Source organism: Nannobrachium achirus, assembly GCF_963921795.1.
Source record: "Nannobrachium achirus genome assembly, chromosome: 11".
NCBI lineage: Eukaryota > Metazoa > Chordata > Actinopteri > Myctophiformes > Myctophidae > Nannobrachium > Nannobrachium achirus.
Genome location: NC_137820.1, coordinates 44529468 through 44545240, shown reverse-complemented (window position 1 = coordinate 44545240; position 15773 = coordinate 44529468). Strand labels below are relative to the sequence as shown.

The 15773-nt window shown below is 42.6% G+C and overlaps 1 protein-coding gene across 2 annotated transcripts in view; it reads right to left on the bottom strand.

The window, feature by feature from the left end:
- LOC308294749 (neural-cadherin-like) overlaps nt 1-15259 on the bottom strand; it is a 209214-nt gene extending 193955 nt beyond the window's left edge. For both annotated transcript variants that reach the window (XM_080737570.1, XM_080737571.1), the window contains exons 1-3: nt 15210-15259; nt 12613-12838; nt 4753-4957 (exon numbers count right to left, since the gene is read on the bottom strand). In XM_080737570.1, the coding sequence (XP_080593696.1) occupies nt 4753-4957; nt 12613-12704 (297 nt within the window). In that variant the 5' untranslated portion in view covers nt 12705-12838; nt 15210-15259. The remainder of the gene's footprint in view (nt 1-4752; nt 4958-12612; nt 12839-15209) is intronic.
- Nucleotides 15260-15773: the final 514 nt, after the last annotated feature.

The following is a 15773-nucleotide window of genomic DNA, read 5'->3' as shown; positions in this document are numbered from 1 at the left end:
AAGAATTTAAAATGATACTGGATGTCCATGTTTCACTGGAAAACGGTCCTTAGTGAATGAAGTTTTGATTAGCAGCTCCTGTGCCAAGTTCCTGAGTTTCTTCCGTAGTTACAGAGCCTGAAACAAATGCGTGTAACAAAATTCTAAACAAAAAACTAAATAAAATGTTGTATGCAATATTCTTTTGACAGATCAACTTCTTTTCTTTTAGAAATATTCATGGAAATTGTTTTATTAATTATGTTTTTTAATATTGCTGAGTGTTTTTTTATTATACATTTTCTATGGTGAGTCAAATAACACCTGTGCAGATCCACCATAGTTCACTAGTAGAGAAGACAGAGAGGAATATTTGGGGAACGCTAGGCTAATCAATGGCTTGTACTCCTTTTCAAGTTTTCTGTGTTTTTCAGAGACTGGGGAGACATTGAACTAAAGATCAAACTGTTACCGTGGTAACAGACTTGGGACCCAAAACAAAACAAAACAAAACCAAAATGCATGCACACAGAGCGCTTCTATATCCGCTCTAGACCTGAGGCTGGACTCACACAGCTGCGTGAAACATCTTCTCCGTATTGCCTGAGAATGGCCACTGGGGGCGCCGTACTAATGCATTGTCAATGGAAGGTTGTTTGGTTTTTTTGTCGTTGCCGTGTCTCTAGCTCAACCGCAGCCTGTCTTTTGGCCAAGAGACACGGCAACGACAAAACACCAAACAACCTTCCATTGACAATGCATTAGTACGGCGCCCCCAGTGGCCATTCTCAGGCGATACGGAGAAGATGTTTCACGCAAATGTCTGTACAGCGCCTGATAGCTCAACAAACTGCAAAGCTAAATGATCCCGGTCTACTGCCAAAGAAAACTAAACTTCTCGGTCCTCCGAAGACAGACAACAGATCATCATGGCCTGGTTGACACATCTGCAGCAGCTGAAATGCATGTGCAAAGTAACAGTAGTAGTAGTGTGCCTGGTGATAAATACTGTTGCAGATAGCTGGTCCTTTGAAAGAAATCTGGAAGAAATTGCACTTTGTGTCTCCAGTCTGTTTTGTAAGCTCTTAAAATCATCCATTCAGGATTTTGGGGGATTGTCGGGCTGCTGGTTCTTCAAGTCCTTGTCATTGTGTGTGTGTGTGTGTGTGTGTGTGTGTGTGTGTGTGTGTGTGTGTGTGTGTGTGTGTGTGTGTGTGTGTGTGTGTGCGTGTGCGTGTGCGTGTGTGTGTGTGTGTGTGTGTGTGCGTGTGTGTCATGTCATATGCACACTAGCACTGACGCATACACGGTTGTCATAACTACCAGTACATGCAACATCTTACAATAGAGATGACATCAGACTTAAGGCAAAACAACACAAGAAATACATCTTGCCCCCGTATTTCACCATGGACTGTATTATTACGGGACAAAGGGGTGTCTCACCAGTTCTCGACTTGCTAAAAGATATTGGCAACTATTACAGTACTGTTAGTAAACAAAATTTGCAATACACATGCTTTCAATTACTTTTACCTGGTCAATGCATAGCTTTACATATAGTAACAAAATATGTTTGTTTGTTTGTGTGCTTTTGTTACCACTTTCACCAAGCATTTAAAATGTTTGTTACAGGTTTAAGCATTAATTTGTTCTTCCTGCAATGTTTGACATGGCACCGCCCAGAATGTATGCCCTTATGTGATTCATTTTCATTTTCTGAGTATCTGTACTTTACTTGAGAGTATTTTTTAGTTTTGGATACTTAGGACTTGCACTCCACATTTCACTAGCTTTCAAAGACAAACTACTGATCTTTTGAATCAGATAAAGTACATTATGAATTAACCACTTAAGCTCTAATACAGCAAAAAATTCAGATCTACAAGCTCACACCACATCGCAACAAGATGTAGTATCTATACAGTTCTTTGACTGAACTAGGGTTGAGGACTTTGTCCATCAGTGCTTACAGATATTATGGTACAGTATACTGTTGGCAGGCAGGTAGCACCGAGAAGGGGATTGCTCACAGTGCTAGTTTATATTAGTTTGAGAGTTAACGTTTTCTCTTATCATCCATTAAAGGGCTTTGCACACAGACGCGTTTTCTCCGCACGGAAAAAACAGACGATTTAAAACAATGATTCTCTATGACCTCATGCACACCTGCCCCGAATTTGCCATGCGGCAAGTGGCTGCGGCTGTGCGTTTTTTCCCCGATCGAACTCAGTTCGATTCATGCGTCTTGTCGCATGCTGTAAAAACTCATTGACTCGTTTTATGACTCCTTTTTGGATCCGCAGCGTGGATTCCGCACAGCCTTGCACACCAAATCCAATGCGTTATAATCACGCAGCAAACGGAAATAAACGCAACGGTCCTGTGTGCAAAGCCCTTAACTTGATGTTTTTGCTTGTATTTTAAGTTCATGTATTTAGGGCAAGCAGCCAAGCACTGTAAATAAATGAGCAACCATCATCCAGTGCATCCTGAGTCCAGTGGAGGAAAGTACATTTACTCAAGTAAGGACAATTAATTAATTATGAACATATACATTACTTGAATATCTACATTCTTCAATACTTTATACTTCTTCCACCACTGCCTGAGTCTGCCTTCCCACCTCCTTTAAACTTTAAAAGCAGTGGAAGTCAGTCACCTCAGCAAGGCCCCCCCCAATCAACGCACTCAACATGAAATTAACAGCAATTATACCACACAGTTAGACTTAGATCGGACCTCACGTTGTGATAAGGTGAGAGACATCATAATGATGGTGATTATCTCCCAATTTAGCTTCATCTTCGTAGTGGCTACCATGTAGCTGTTAATAACAGTGTCGTTCTGATTTATTTGCTGTCTAACGAGAATAATCAATTTTAAGAAAAGAAAGATTATCTGGAACATTTGGATTTTTTTAAAACAGTAGCATAAATTGTTTAAGTCTAATAGGGTTGCAACAATCAGACTGATAAATGTAGTTGTTTATAAAAAATGTATTAGACTTTTTTTTCATGTTGATTAGATGATAAACTTGATATATAAAAATCGATAGTTGCATCTTTGTGACAACCAGTATCACATGGTATAGAATTAGCTCTTGTGTATTAATAATAATAATAATAATGAATTGCATTTTTATAGCGCTTTTCTAAGCAAGTTGCGAACTCAAAGCGCTTACAATGGTCCATTCATTCATACATTGGGAGGTGAAGCGGCGAACAGTCAACGCCAGCGTCCTCACTTCCCACATTCACACACCAATGGTGGCAACTGACAAGCTAACACCATTGGAGGCAACGCAGGGTTCAGTGTCTTGCCCAAGGACACTTCGACATGTAGACAGGAGTAGCTGGGATGTGAACCGCCGACCCACGGATCATTGGCCACCCCACTCTACTTCCTGAGCCACAGCCGCCCTATGTATTGCTGCTTTAGGCCTACATTCATTCACATGCCTTACATTCACTCAGTAAGCAATCTGGGAACCCATCATCAAAGAAAGGGCGACGCCCACTCGGTCTGTCATCATTGACTCTGTCTCGAGAGATTGCTCAGTAAGCCATTTGACTGGCAAGTGACAGGACACCTTTGAAATGTCTTCAAAAGAAGAGGAAATACCGCAAATTGAATGATGAAAATATATTTTGTTTTTCTTGTTAATTTTTTTTTTCTTTTTTTTGCAACAAAATACTGTAACCTTTGAAGTAATCGATTTAGAAAAATATGTATATTTTTTCATATATTCATTCATATATTCATATTTCAGAGACTGGCATCTAGTCAAAGAAGGCATCTTTTCCGGGGGATAATGCGAGTACTATGCGGTGGTAAGATGAAGCTGGCTATCAGAGAACTCAGCTAGAGAGGCGTGAGATTCCTTTCATTTGGATTTGGCAACCATATGGGATTTTTTTTCCCAGACTGACTTAATATATACAGTATAGGATCACAGCTGAACCTCAGCTCAACTTGGCTTACCTGATAGACGTGACAAAATACAGTATGACTCATCTTTACACTGTTCCTCTGTGTGTGTGTGTGTGTGTGTGTGTGTGTGTGTGTGTGTGTGTGTGTGCGTGTGCGTGTGCGTGTGTGTGTGTGTGTGTGTGTGTGTGTGTGTGTGTGTGTGTGTGCCTGCAAGGTGCTGTATGCCTGCCTGTCTATTGTACCGTATCTATCCATTTATTTCACTTCATCTTTGATCCATATATAGACCAGTGGTTTTCAACCAACTGGTCTGTGGTCCATTCCAGGGACTCTGTGGGTTCCTTTAGGGGGGTCTAAATGGACTCATACAAGTCTGTAACTCTGACAGTGTTCCATTTGTACACTGTCAGAATTAAACGAGCGAGAAACCCCGCCTCTTTATTTGTTTAATCAGAATTCAGAATATGAAAAGAAATCTATAATGTAGCCTGGAGTGGTTTCTAAAATGTAGGAGTGGTTTCTAAAATGTAGGAGTGGTTATCTGCAGTTGTATAAGCCACCTCAAGCCGAAATAATGGTACGCCGAGAGCAAATATGTAATGAGTGGCGCCAAATATTTATTTTCTACTCAAACTGGAAGCACACAGAAATAGCTACAGAGACAGCAGAAAGCCCTGAATCCACAAGCCTATGGGCAAATTGAACCATATCATTGCTCCCTATCACAAGTGACTCATTGATATAATATATATTTATAGAAAAAAGTTTTTTTGGGTTTCATGACTCTTTAAGGGGAGACCTTGAAATTTGAAAGTTGGAGAAACACTGTTTCACACTAACCTCTATGGCAGTGCTCAGGCCGCTGGGGTCCTCGCTGGCCCTCACCATCAGCAGGTACCTCCGCTGGTCACTCTCATAGTCCAGGGCTCTGGTCAGGCTGATCTCTCCCGTCTCTGGCTGGATGCTGAACAGGCTGCTGGGATTGATCAGCAGGCTGTAGCTGAGCGACAGCTTCTGGAAGGAGATGGCAAACACCACCAGGAAGCTGCAGGAAACAAAGGAGGGAGGATTTGATTGTCTGGCAGAAACCTTGTCTAGAACCTTATTTCAACTTCCTGTAAATTAATTTGTCATCCTACGGTGTCACACAAAAGTAGCGGTGCGTTTTAACTTCGGGCAACAGCGGGACTCGGCAACTACATTGGTGATAGCAGGCGATGAGGTGATGGTGGAAAAGTGGGCGGAGGAACGTTGCCCATATTTTGGACGACATAGTCAGTGTTAGCCAATTAAAGGGTGGTTAAAGCGGCACTATGCAACTTTGTTTTAATAACTGGAATAGACTGTTGCATGTATACACTGCAAAAAGCAACCTCATGGTGGCGCTAGAAGAGGGGCATGTGAGAAATCAGGGGCGGAGCCGCTGAGGTCAGGGGCGTCACAAGGGGAAGAAAAGTGGGACTGAGTTACTAGGGCCCAAGGTGGAGGGGCCTTAATTATTTTATACTTTAGCTATTGAAAAATAGCAGATCTACAAGCGAGCTTGTAGATCTGCTCTTTTTAAAAAGTCGTGAAAATGTGTGCAAATCTTTGTATATATTAATTTTTTCAGCAAACATTTGTAACTCAAATTTTGTTTCTGGGGGGTCCCTGGAACGAAATATTTTGAGATGGCGGTCTGTGGCCAAATACCGTAAATTCCCTTATAGAAACCCGGGCTATTATTTGTCTCAAGAGTTGCGGGCACCAGGCTTTTATTGAAAGCAGGCTTGTATAAGAGAGAAGGCTAATATTCCTATTTTTCAAAAAGATCGGAATGAATAAATCAACATTTTGTGTCAGTTTGAACCCAGTAAAATGTACAGGGTTCATTTATTACAGTTGAATTATTGCAAATTAAATACATATGAATTCAACAACTTAAAACAAATATGGCCTATTGAATATCCTAATAAAAGGTAATATAATGTCTTCAGTTGCATAATTGCACATTTATGGCCGAATTCTATTATTAATATTAGGCCTGCAATTCGTTTTTGGATAAGTCACTTACATTTTAGCAAAACACACACACACACACACACACACACACACACACACACACACACACACACACACACACACACACACACACACACACACACACACACACACACACACACACACACACACACACACACACACACACACACAGCTGGTGTCAATTATCTTGCGCTATAGGCTGCTCTGCAGGCTACAGGGCTAATGTAAGACCCTCTGACATGTGTGGAACTGTGGATTCTACTAGTTTGGATAATTCCAGCAGCAATTTAGCAAAGCTTGGTTACACTACAGGTAGGCTATTTCTTCTTTTCTACTTGTCTTGAGACGGGGGATGGGGGTAGGGGGGCAGCGAGGAATGCTGTTTGGAGAGAGTGATCGAGACGTGCTCTGCTCTCCTCCGTTCAGCACAGAGGCTGTGCTGCGTGTGTCTGTCTGTGCTGCTTTATATATCTCCTAACCGTGTTCCGCTGTTTCCTGGACTAGGCTATGCTTCACCGTATCACCGGTTTCTTATAGTAAACAGCGATGGAGACATTACAAAAAGAAAAAGAAAGAATGGAGGCTTTTATTGGAGCGTCGGCTTTTAATTGCTTGTTTCAATTGTGCACCCGGAAATTAAAGAAGGTCCGTTTTTTTATTGAATACAGGACATTATTAGAGAATTTACGCTACCTATCATTTTGGGGGTCCTTGATATGAAAACGTTTGAGCACCAATGCCATAGAAACATAGTTTTTTCAAAAAACCTTAGAAGGATTTGAAATATTCAAAGACTTCCACAAATTTTGTATGATTTGTCAAAAAATAGCAGATCTACAAGCTTGTAGCGTGGCACTCGGTGCCGCGCTGTGAGCTTGTATATCTGCTATGTTTCAATAGTTAAAGCACAAAATAACGCGTAATAATGCATTCCCGGTCTAAATGGGTTAAACCCCTCCCCCTATGAAGAACATTCATGGGGGGCCCGCAGTGAATCCTTGTACCCAGGGCCCAGAATGTGGTGTGACACCCCTGGCGGAGGTTGTGGTTTGCCAGCCAAGGAGCGTGTGTGTAAAGTTTGGCATGGATAGGAGCAACGGTGCTGAAAATATGAGTAGGGCCAAAAGACAGGCTGGCGGAGGGACAGCCGGTGGAGGTTTTCATAGTAACTGTGCGACCTGACAGTCGCAATTAACTCAATGGGAAAAATGGCAGCACGTGCCACAGGATACCCGGGTTCAAATCCGTGGTAGAAGAGGAAAGTTACATAGTGCAGCTTTAATTGTGTCTGTGGGTTTCATAAATATTAAAATAATTAAAGTATCAACAAGAGCTTGTGACTAAATAATACATTGGATCCATCGGAAAACAAAAGTTATTATTTCTAAATTTTTCTTGAAAAGTAACAGACATACAATGTTTCAATCCGACAGCGAAGAAATATTTGACACGCGCCGACACTGACTGAAGATCGATCAAAACGCCTCGAACCAGAAATATGCTGCACTCGTCAGCTCTCTGAAGCATTTTTTTTAAATCCAGTCCAATATGTTCTGAATCCAAATCGAGCCGTTGTTGTTCTTTTGTCAATACTGTGCTAAAAGGGAAATCAGATGTGGCCTAAAGGTGAACCCTTTTACACGCGCCCGCCGCCCGGTCAATGCACTCTAATACAGTTTTCGCCAATTGTAGGATCCCTTTGGGCCGCAGACCCATTTCTATATCAAGTTTTTTAACCAATCCTAAGCAAAAGGAAAAAAGAAAAACTTTTGCCACATGCTGTGAAACAGATGATAAATAGACGATAAATAGACAAGAAAGTAAAGTGACGTTTGCTCCTTTTGATGATTGGCCGACACAGCACGTGACCTCGTCTCCTGGAAACCTCTTCTGCTGGAACAAGGCCACTCGAGTGCCTTTCACAGTTCTCTAAAAAGATCCCGTTGGATCAAGAACCAAAGTGTTACATTGTTGCATTTTTTATTAGGTCTGGTTTGTGTATACGACGGCCTGTGTTAGGTCCGGAGGGCACTTGCCCTTGTATTTGATGAGGAGAGTGTGCAGTGCTGCCAGATAATAATAATAATAAACCTTTATTTCTATAGCACCTTTCAAACTCAAGTTACAAAGTGCTTTACAAGAGGAACATAGAACATCAAAGGACAAAAAACAAAAAACAAAACATACACACAAGAGGTTATAAGGATTAAAAACAATGCAGAAAATTAATGCATGGAAATAATTACAAAGCTTGTGTAAGGTAGGATACAAATACATAAAAGTGGAATTAGGGATTAAAAGCTAGTCTATAAAAATGTGTTTTAAGGAGAGATTTAAAACGGGGGACTGACTCAGCGAGGCGAATCTCGAGGGGCAGGGCATTCCAAAGGGAGGGGGCTCTAAAAACAAAGGCCATATGTCCTTTGGTGGTATAATGACCTGTAGGAGTGTCCAGGAGTGCTTTATTAGCGGATCTTAGTGAACGTGAGGGCACGTAATCCGTCACAAGATCTGAAATATATGCTGCAGGTAAGGCCCATCCTGGCCTTACAAGTAATAAGGAGGATTTTAAAATTGATTCTGAACTCAACTGGGAGCCAATGCAGAGATGCTAGAATGGGTGTAATGTGATCATATTTTCTGGTACCAGTTAAAAGACGGGCTGCTGCATTTTGAACTAATTGGAGACTATGGATAGATTTTTTTGAAAGACATGTATATAATGAGTTACAGTAATAGAGACGGGAGAAAATGAAGGCATGGACTACTTTTGACAGATCGGAAGGGGTTAGGAATGATTTGATTTGAGAAATATTTCTTAAGTGATAAAATGAAGATTGAATGACCTTTTTTATGTGTTGTTGTAGGCTGAGTTCTGGGTCGAAAGTTACACCGAGGTTTCTAACTGTGGTTTTAAGGTTGGGAAGTAATGGGCCGAGGTTTAATTCGATCTGGGCTCTGGCGAGGGGGGGGCCAAACACCAAAACTTCTGATTTGTTTTCATTTAATTGGAGGAAATTGTTATGCATCCAGTTTTTTATGTCGGTTATGCAGTTATGGAGGGTGGCTAGTCTGTCTGTATTGTCCGGGGTTATTGGTAAGTAAAGTTGAGTGTCGTCTGCGTAACAATGAAATTGAATGTTATGGCTACGGATTATGTCCCCCAGTGGGAGCATATACAAAGAAAACAGGATAGGGCCGAGGATCGAGCCCTGCGGGACACCACAATGTAAAGGGGCTACGGATGAAGATGCATCACCGATAGCGACGGAGAAACATCTGCCACTTAAATATGATCTAAACCATTTGAGGGCCATACCCGAAATGCCCACAACAGTCTCCAATCGACTGATGAGGACCGCATGGTCGATGGTGTCGAACGCGGCCGTTAGGTCGAGCAAGACCAGGATAGAGCAATTGCCAGACCCAGTGGATAATAGCAGATCATTGGACACCTTTAGGAGCGCTGTTTCCGTGCTATGCATGGAGCGAAAACCTGACTGGAACGTTTCAAAAATTGAGTTTGCACTCAGGTGGGTTATTAATTGATTAAAAACTATCTTTTCGAGAACCTATGATAAAAAGGGTAGTTTTGAGATAGGCCTGTAGTTATTTGTAGTGGATGGATCTAGGTTTGGTTTTTTAAGCAGGGGGGTGACTATGGCAGATGTACAATAGTGATCATATTTGTACGATAATTTGACCCTCAGTACGATCAATAATTCCCCAAATCCCCAAATATACGATAATTTCACCATATCACAAATAAGAGCATCAATTCACTCAATTCCCTGGCTGCTGATTCGGGATTTGGCTTTGCTTCTCAAAATAAGTCAGGAAATCAGTCAATCTGACCCCAGATCTGTACTTGGAGGCATTAAAAACACCGGTCGGTCGCGTCTTTCCAGTCCAGTATCAGGCTTTTATTTGTGTAAGCTCCGGACGTTGCCTGCCTCCACGCAGCATATGTGATGTGTTTTTTTCACATAGGAGTCTCAAACAAGGTTGTTTCTTACACTAAATACACATTTTTTGGTGAAATTACTTATTTACGCGTGTGATTTCTCTTTTTTGGCTGTGTACAATAGTTTTCTTTCAAATACGATAATTCTAAGCCTCCGGTACGATAATTCAACATCTCCCATCTGGCAACAGTGAGAGTGTGGAAATCAGACATGGGAGAAGACCTCAAGAGGCGGCTGTTTGTAGCTACAGTGCTGGAGTCAGTACTGCTGCCTGGGGCTGAGACATGGACCCTCACCGCACAAAAACAAAGAGCCCTGGATGGGTCACAGACAGAAGTCAGAGAGAGAAGGATGAGGCTGGCCGGGCACTGCGTCAGACACCCAGAGCTAGAGGCAAGCAAACTATGGGAGCCAACCAAGGGCACAGCCAGGAAAGGCAAGAAGCGCACCACCTACACAGATGCACTGTGGCGCGAGATCTTGGCTGGCAACACTGTAGAGCTCAAGACCCTGATGTTAGATAGGAGAGTGTGGAGGGCAGCGATCCAGGAGTCCCTAGTCGGTGTTGGCTAAACTAAACCACACTCTGGCATCGCATCGTTAGCAACCAAAATTTGTAAACAAATGGCACGTGCTCGAACAGGCACGTTCATAGCATTAAAGGGAAAATCACTTCATTGTCATAGCCACTGGAGGAAGTAAATAGAATGAGGTCTGTATTAATCTTGGAGAAAGTGGAGATATTTTACTAAATGCAGATTTTCTGCCAGTATTTTCTGTCTCTCGAACAGTTCGAGTAAATGCTGTAAACTTTAGGCCAAACGTGACATGATCCAACTCGTAATTGTACTTGATCACTCTGTGAGAGATGAATAACGTTAGGCACTGAACTACTAAAATGTGTGTGAACACACAGCAAATTTCTGTCAACATTAATTCACATACTGTGTAGAAACGGCAGAGAAGCCTGTGGCATATGATTTATTCAAATCATTTCTTGTTTTCAAGAATCTTGAGATCTACTTAAAAATGTCCCTCACCCCACATTTCTTTCCAGAAATGTTCAAAAACTGTTCATTTAGACACTTCAGCTCAGGATTAACCAAAACCATTTATTCAGATTAACCAATTACCATTTATTGCAATTATATTGTGAGCTTGTAGAGTTGCTCTTTTGCACTATATTATTGAAATACTGTTGCGCTCAAGGGATTCATTCATAATGCACTTTTGTAAGTCTGGGTCCCATTGAGACATCACATTTCTCTTCGGAGTCTCGGGCTGAAAAAGTTTGCCAGCCCCTGCTGTGTAGTGTACTAATGCAAGCTTATTAAACTGCTAAATTTATTTCTTTGTTTTTGTGAGTTTGTTTTTGTGGAATGTTTGCTTTAGCCCGACTCTGCTTGAATACATTTGATCCGGGGTATTTACGCTTGTTTGCTCTCCATTGCTAAAATTAGGATTCATTAACATTTGAAGTGTGCTTGTTTGTAGGTCGACACAAGTAATTGTGCAAATTAGCCTGGGTGTGAGTGTGTGTGTGCTTGCGTGTGTGTGTGTGTTTGTGTGCGTGTACTGTAGGCGTGCGTGCGTGCGTGCGTGCGTGCGTGCGTGCGTGCGTGCGTGCGTGCGTGCGTGCGTGCGCGCGCGTGTGCGTTGGCATGCTAATGAATGAAGTCTGTGAAATGTTTGTGGATTCAGAAGGCTATATAAGCACACTGTTATATAATGTGTGAACATGTGTACATACAGTACAACATGTGTACTGCATGTAGTCAGTGGTACATTTACTACATTTACTACAACAAGTACATTTACTCGAGTACAATTTTGAGGTCATATATACTTTTACTCCACTACATGCAAATATTGTACTTTTTACTCCACTACACTTCTTTTTGATCATCATAACAAAGACATACTATACCAGTAAGAGGCCCTAAGGGCTGGGCGAGGTTGCGCCCATGGGCACGTGCACGCATCCGCCTGGGTGACAGCAGACTACTTGGCGAGCCCTGGCGTTTGGCATGAGACCAACTTTCCCTCTGCGTCCTAAAATAAATATTGTCACTTTGGCTACAGTGTGTGCGGCTGCTTCTTTGTCTTTTAAAGACTATTAATGGGATCAACTTGGACCACAAACATGCAAAAGCCCTGGTTGGTTCCTTAAGTAGGCCAAAATGTGGCTGTATTTTCCCAAATATGAAGATGAAGAAAGAGGAAGAGGTGTCACACACTGTGACGCACATGGGCTTAATATTGATCAGGGATCTCCATATGTGGGCAAAAAATGTACAAGGACGGAATTAATTTGCAAGATCATTGTGATGTCAGAACAGGTCAGCTACAGTATATCCTTCTGCCGAGCTGGGATGAGGTGTCATTGTGATGTCAGAAGAGTGACGGACGGCATCAAAAGTCATCAACAAACTATACTTTAAAAAAACTGGTCAAACATTGGCCAAATTGCCAATAATAATAAATATAAATTATTATGAAAATAGCCGATCTACAAGCTCACAACGACGTGCGTTGCGAGGCGTTGTGAGCCGAGTCAAACTGAATTGCAAGCCTCAACACCTACAATTCCAGAGGGGGAGCCTAGTTCAAATGTGATTAATATTATTATTATTTTTTTTTTTTTTGGGGGGGGGGGGGGGGCTTGAAACACGGCCTGAAAAGGCAGAGGACCAGTGAAACCAGGTAGACTTACGGCTGCCCCTCCGGCGTGTTCTCCGGTATGGAGACGGCGTACGTGGTGTTGGTGAACTGGGGAGCCCTGGCCCCGGCCACCACCGACAGCATGGCGGGCGCGCTGCGGCCGCCCAGGCCGTCCAGGGCCACCACGCTCAGCAGGTACTCTCTGTCCCGCTGCAGCAGCAGGCCCGTGGTCACCACCTGGCCCGTCTGCTGGTCCACCGCAAAGCAGCCGTCTCCGCCTGGACGCACAGGAGGATGACACAGTCAGGTCACTACCAGTGGTGGGAAAAGTACTCAAATGTTTTTTCAGGGTTCCCCAATTAGTTTTCCCCAAGGGCCGAATTATGTCTAGGGTACCAAGCCGAGGGCCACAACATTGCAGGGGGCGACGGTGGCGTTCCCGCTACTCCAACGACAGTTCAGATATCGTCGTTGTCGGGTGAACATCTTGTATGTCCAAAACCGTTTGTTTTGCATTTGTCATTTTAAAAATGATTTAAACTAGTGAAAACAGCAGATCTACAAGCACACAACGCCTCGGTGCAAGGCGTTGTGTGCTTGTAGATCTGCTGTTTTCACTAGTTTTGTGCGACAGCCTTGTAATGATTTGCGAAAGAACGTACAAATTTGGAGATACAAGATTTCCACCCGACAACAACGATATACTAGTGTTGTTGCTGCTCTTATACCACCATTATTACTGGGGTTGGTGTGGGCCAGACAGTGGCCCGCGGGCTGCCTATTGGGGAACCCTGCAATACTGCAATGTAGAAATAGTAAAAGTAGTATGCAGAATGTCATGACACAGGCGAGTCACTACAAACACCAACACAACACAGCACAAGTCAGTATGTATATCTATCTATCCAGTGGTGTAAAGTAACTAAGTACATTTACTCAAGTACTGTACTTGAGTACAATTTTGAGGTATTTTTTACTTTACTTACTTTCACCAATTTTCTGTACTTGTACTTAAATAATAATAATAATAATAACTTGCATTTATATAGCGCCTTTCATAAACCCAAGGCGCTTTTACTTCTACTCCACTACATCCCGGAGGAAAATATTGTACATTTACTCCACAACAATTATATGATTTATATTTCAGTATTGATATAGGCTACTTAAGTGAAAAATGTGAATACTCTCTCTCTCTCTCTCTCTCTCCCTCTCTCTCTCTCTCTCTCTCTCTCTCTGTGTTTCGCAAGGTAGGAATATTTTGGACACTCAAAATGTAAATGCTGTCTTTCTGAGCGTCTCCTCCGCTCCGGCATAAACAGACTGTGCCCTCGCTCATTGTTTGCATTTTCTCCAGACAGTCATTGTTATTTACCCGGGCAGTGAGGAGATCCCCCCCCCCCCCCTGCATGTCTCCTATGACACACTGTTATCACCTCACTGGGAGGTGTTTCACAGGGGAAATGTAACATCCACGGAGGTTCACGCCATCCCTCAGTGATACTTTTTTTTATTTCAAGGACCCTCAGTTTGACGGGCATTAGGCCACGGATCCCCATTTGATATGTATGTAACCTTTATTTAACCAGAAGAAAACACATTGAGGTTCTCTTTGATAATCATTATTATTTTCTTTTTAATGTCTGGAACTCATGTCTACGCTGTTAAGTTCCCCGAGTTTATTTAACTCTGCGAGTGTACAAAAGAATTCAAATGGACCCATAAGTGTCCATTTTGAATCCATGTGTATACTTTTAGAGTTATAGGCCTGTAAGGGTCCTCAGGCCCCGGTGGTCCCGGAACCCTAATGTTGAGAACCAAGGCGCTCTCTCCCCCATACCCTATAAACCCCACAAACAGCTTGCCTCCGATCAACCAGTCACTACTAGTTCAGCAGAGAGAGAAAGAAGCATAACCAAACGTTCATACAGCAGCTCCCATGCAAAAAGTTTACGTGTATTTATTTAAAACCATATGTTGTGAAAGCATTGTCTTCATCAGGGGTGAGCGCAGCTGGCGCGGCCAGCCTCCCACCCACTGCAAACAACGCTTCTCCAGTTCAACAGAGCACCCAGCTAGAGCCGGAGGCACCGCTGCCCGCAAATGAACCTGGGTCTCTGCGGTGGTGGGCGAGGGATTTAAACACACACGCATACACATGCATACACACGCATAAACACACATGCACACGCACACACATTCTTTCACTCTAAATTCATTTTGGACTGTTGGAGGGAGGTCATGTCGAACCACTGAAAAAGCATTTAAGTTTATAATGGACCAGCCGATGCTACTGGTATGTAAGTAACTTTTCACACAAATGGTAAAGTATTAAACACTTACCCTACAATATACAGGCTATACAATCCCTATGAACTTAAACCCTAAGTATACAAAGTCCCAATGCATCACGTTGAGCTACAATTTTCACTGGTGTCACGGTCCGCAGACCTTGGACATTGACTGTCTGCATTATGTTTTGGACACATTATGTTGTTTCTGTCATTCAGTATATTCTCTACAGTATGTGTCTGGTATTACTGCTCTGTTGGGTTTTGGTTACTGTTTTTGCCGTGTTGATCTGTATCTTATTGTGTTGTTCTGTGTCTTCCTGTCTGCCCCTGTAGTTCTGAACCTGCCTTGTCTCACCTCCCTCTGATTAGTTGGGTTTCTTCCTGTGTCCTCTTAGCTCCCCAGCCTATATCCCAGTGTTGATTGTCAGTTGTGTTGTCTATTTATATGCCCCTGTTTTTTCAGTTCTCTGTTGAAAAAAAGCTCTAACTGACCAAAAGGTCGACAACCTGACCAACTCAAGGGAGCTTTCATGAGGGTACATGTCATCATAACAGTACGCACACAACATTATACTGTATAGTGACATCAAACAATCTATCATCAACAATGAATCAAGCTGATATTAAACAAGAATGTTGATGTACCAGATAACGCCATCATCTACCTGCTAAACAGAGCCTACAGTAAACCTGTTCTTTCAACACCAACCAACCACACCACACCAGGCTAGCTGAGAAGCAGTCTGTGATGCAGGTGGATCATGACCTGGTGGCCTGGATCACAAACTATTATGTACAGCAGGGGTCTTCAACAAGGGGTCCGGGAGTGGGACCCCTAGGGGGTCCTCAGAGTTACTACAGGGGGTCCTCCAAATCTTTGTGTGATAGGAACTTGTTTTTTTCCCCCTTGCTTATATTA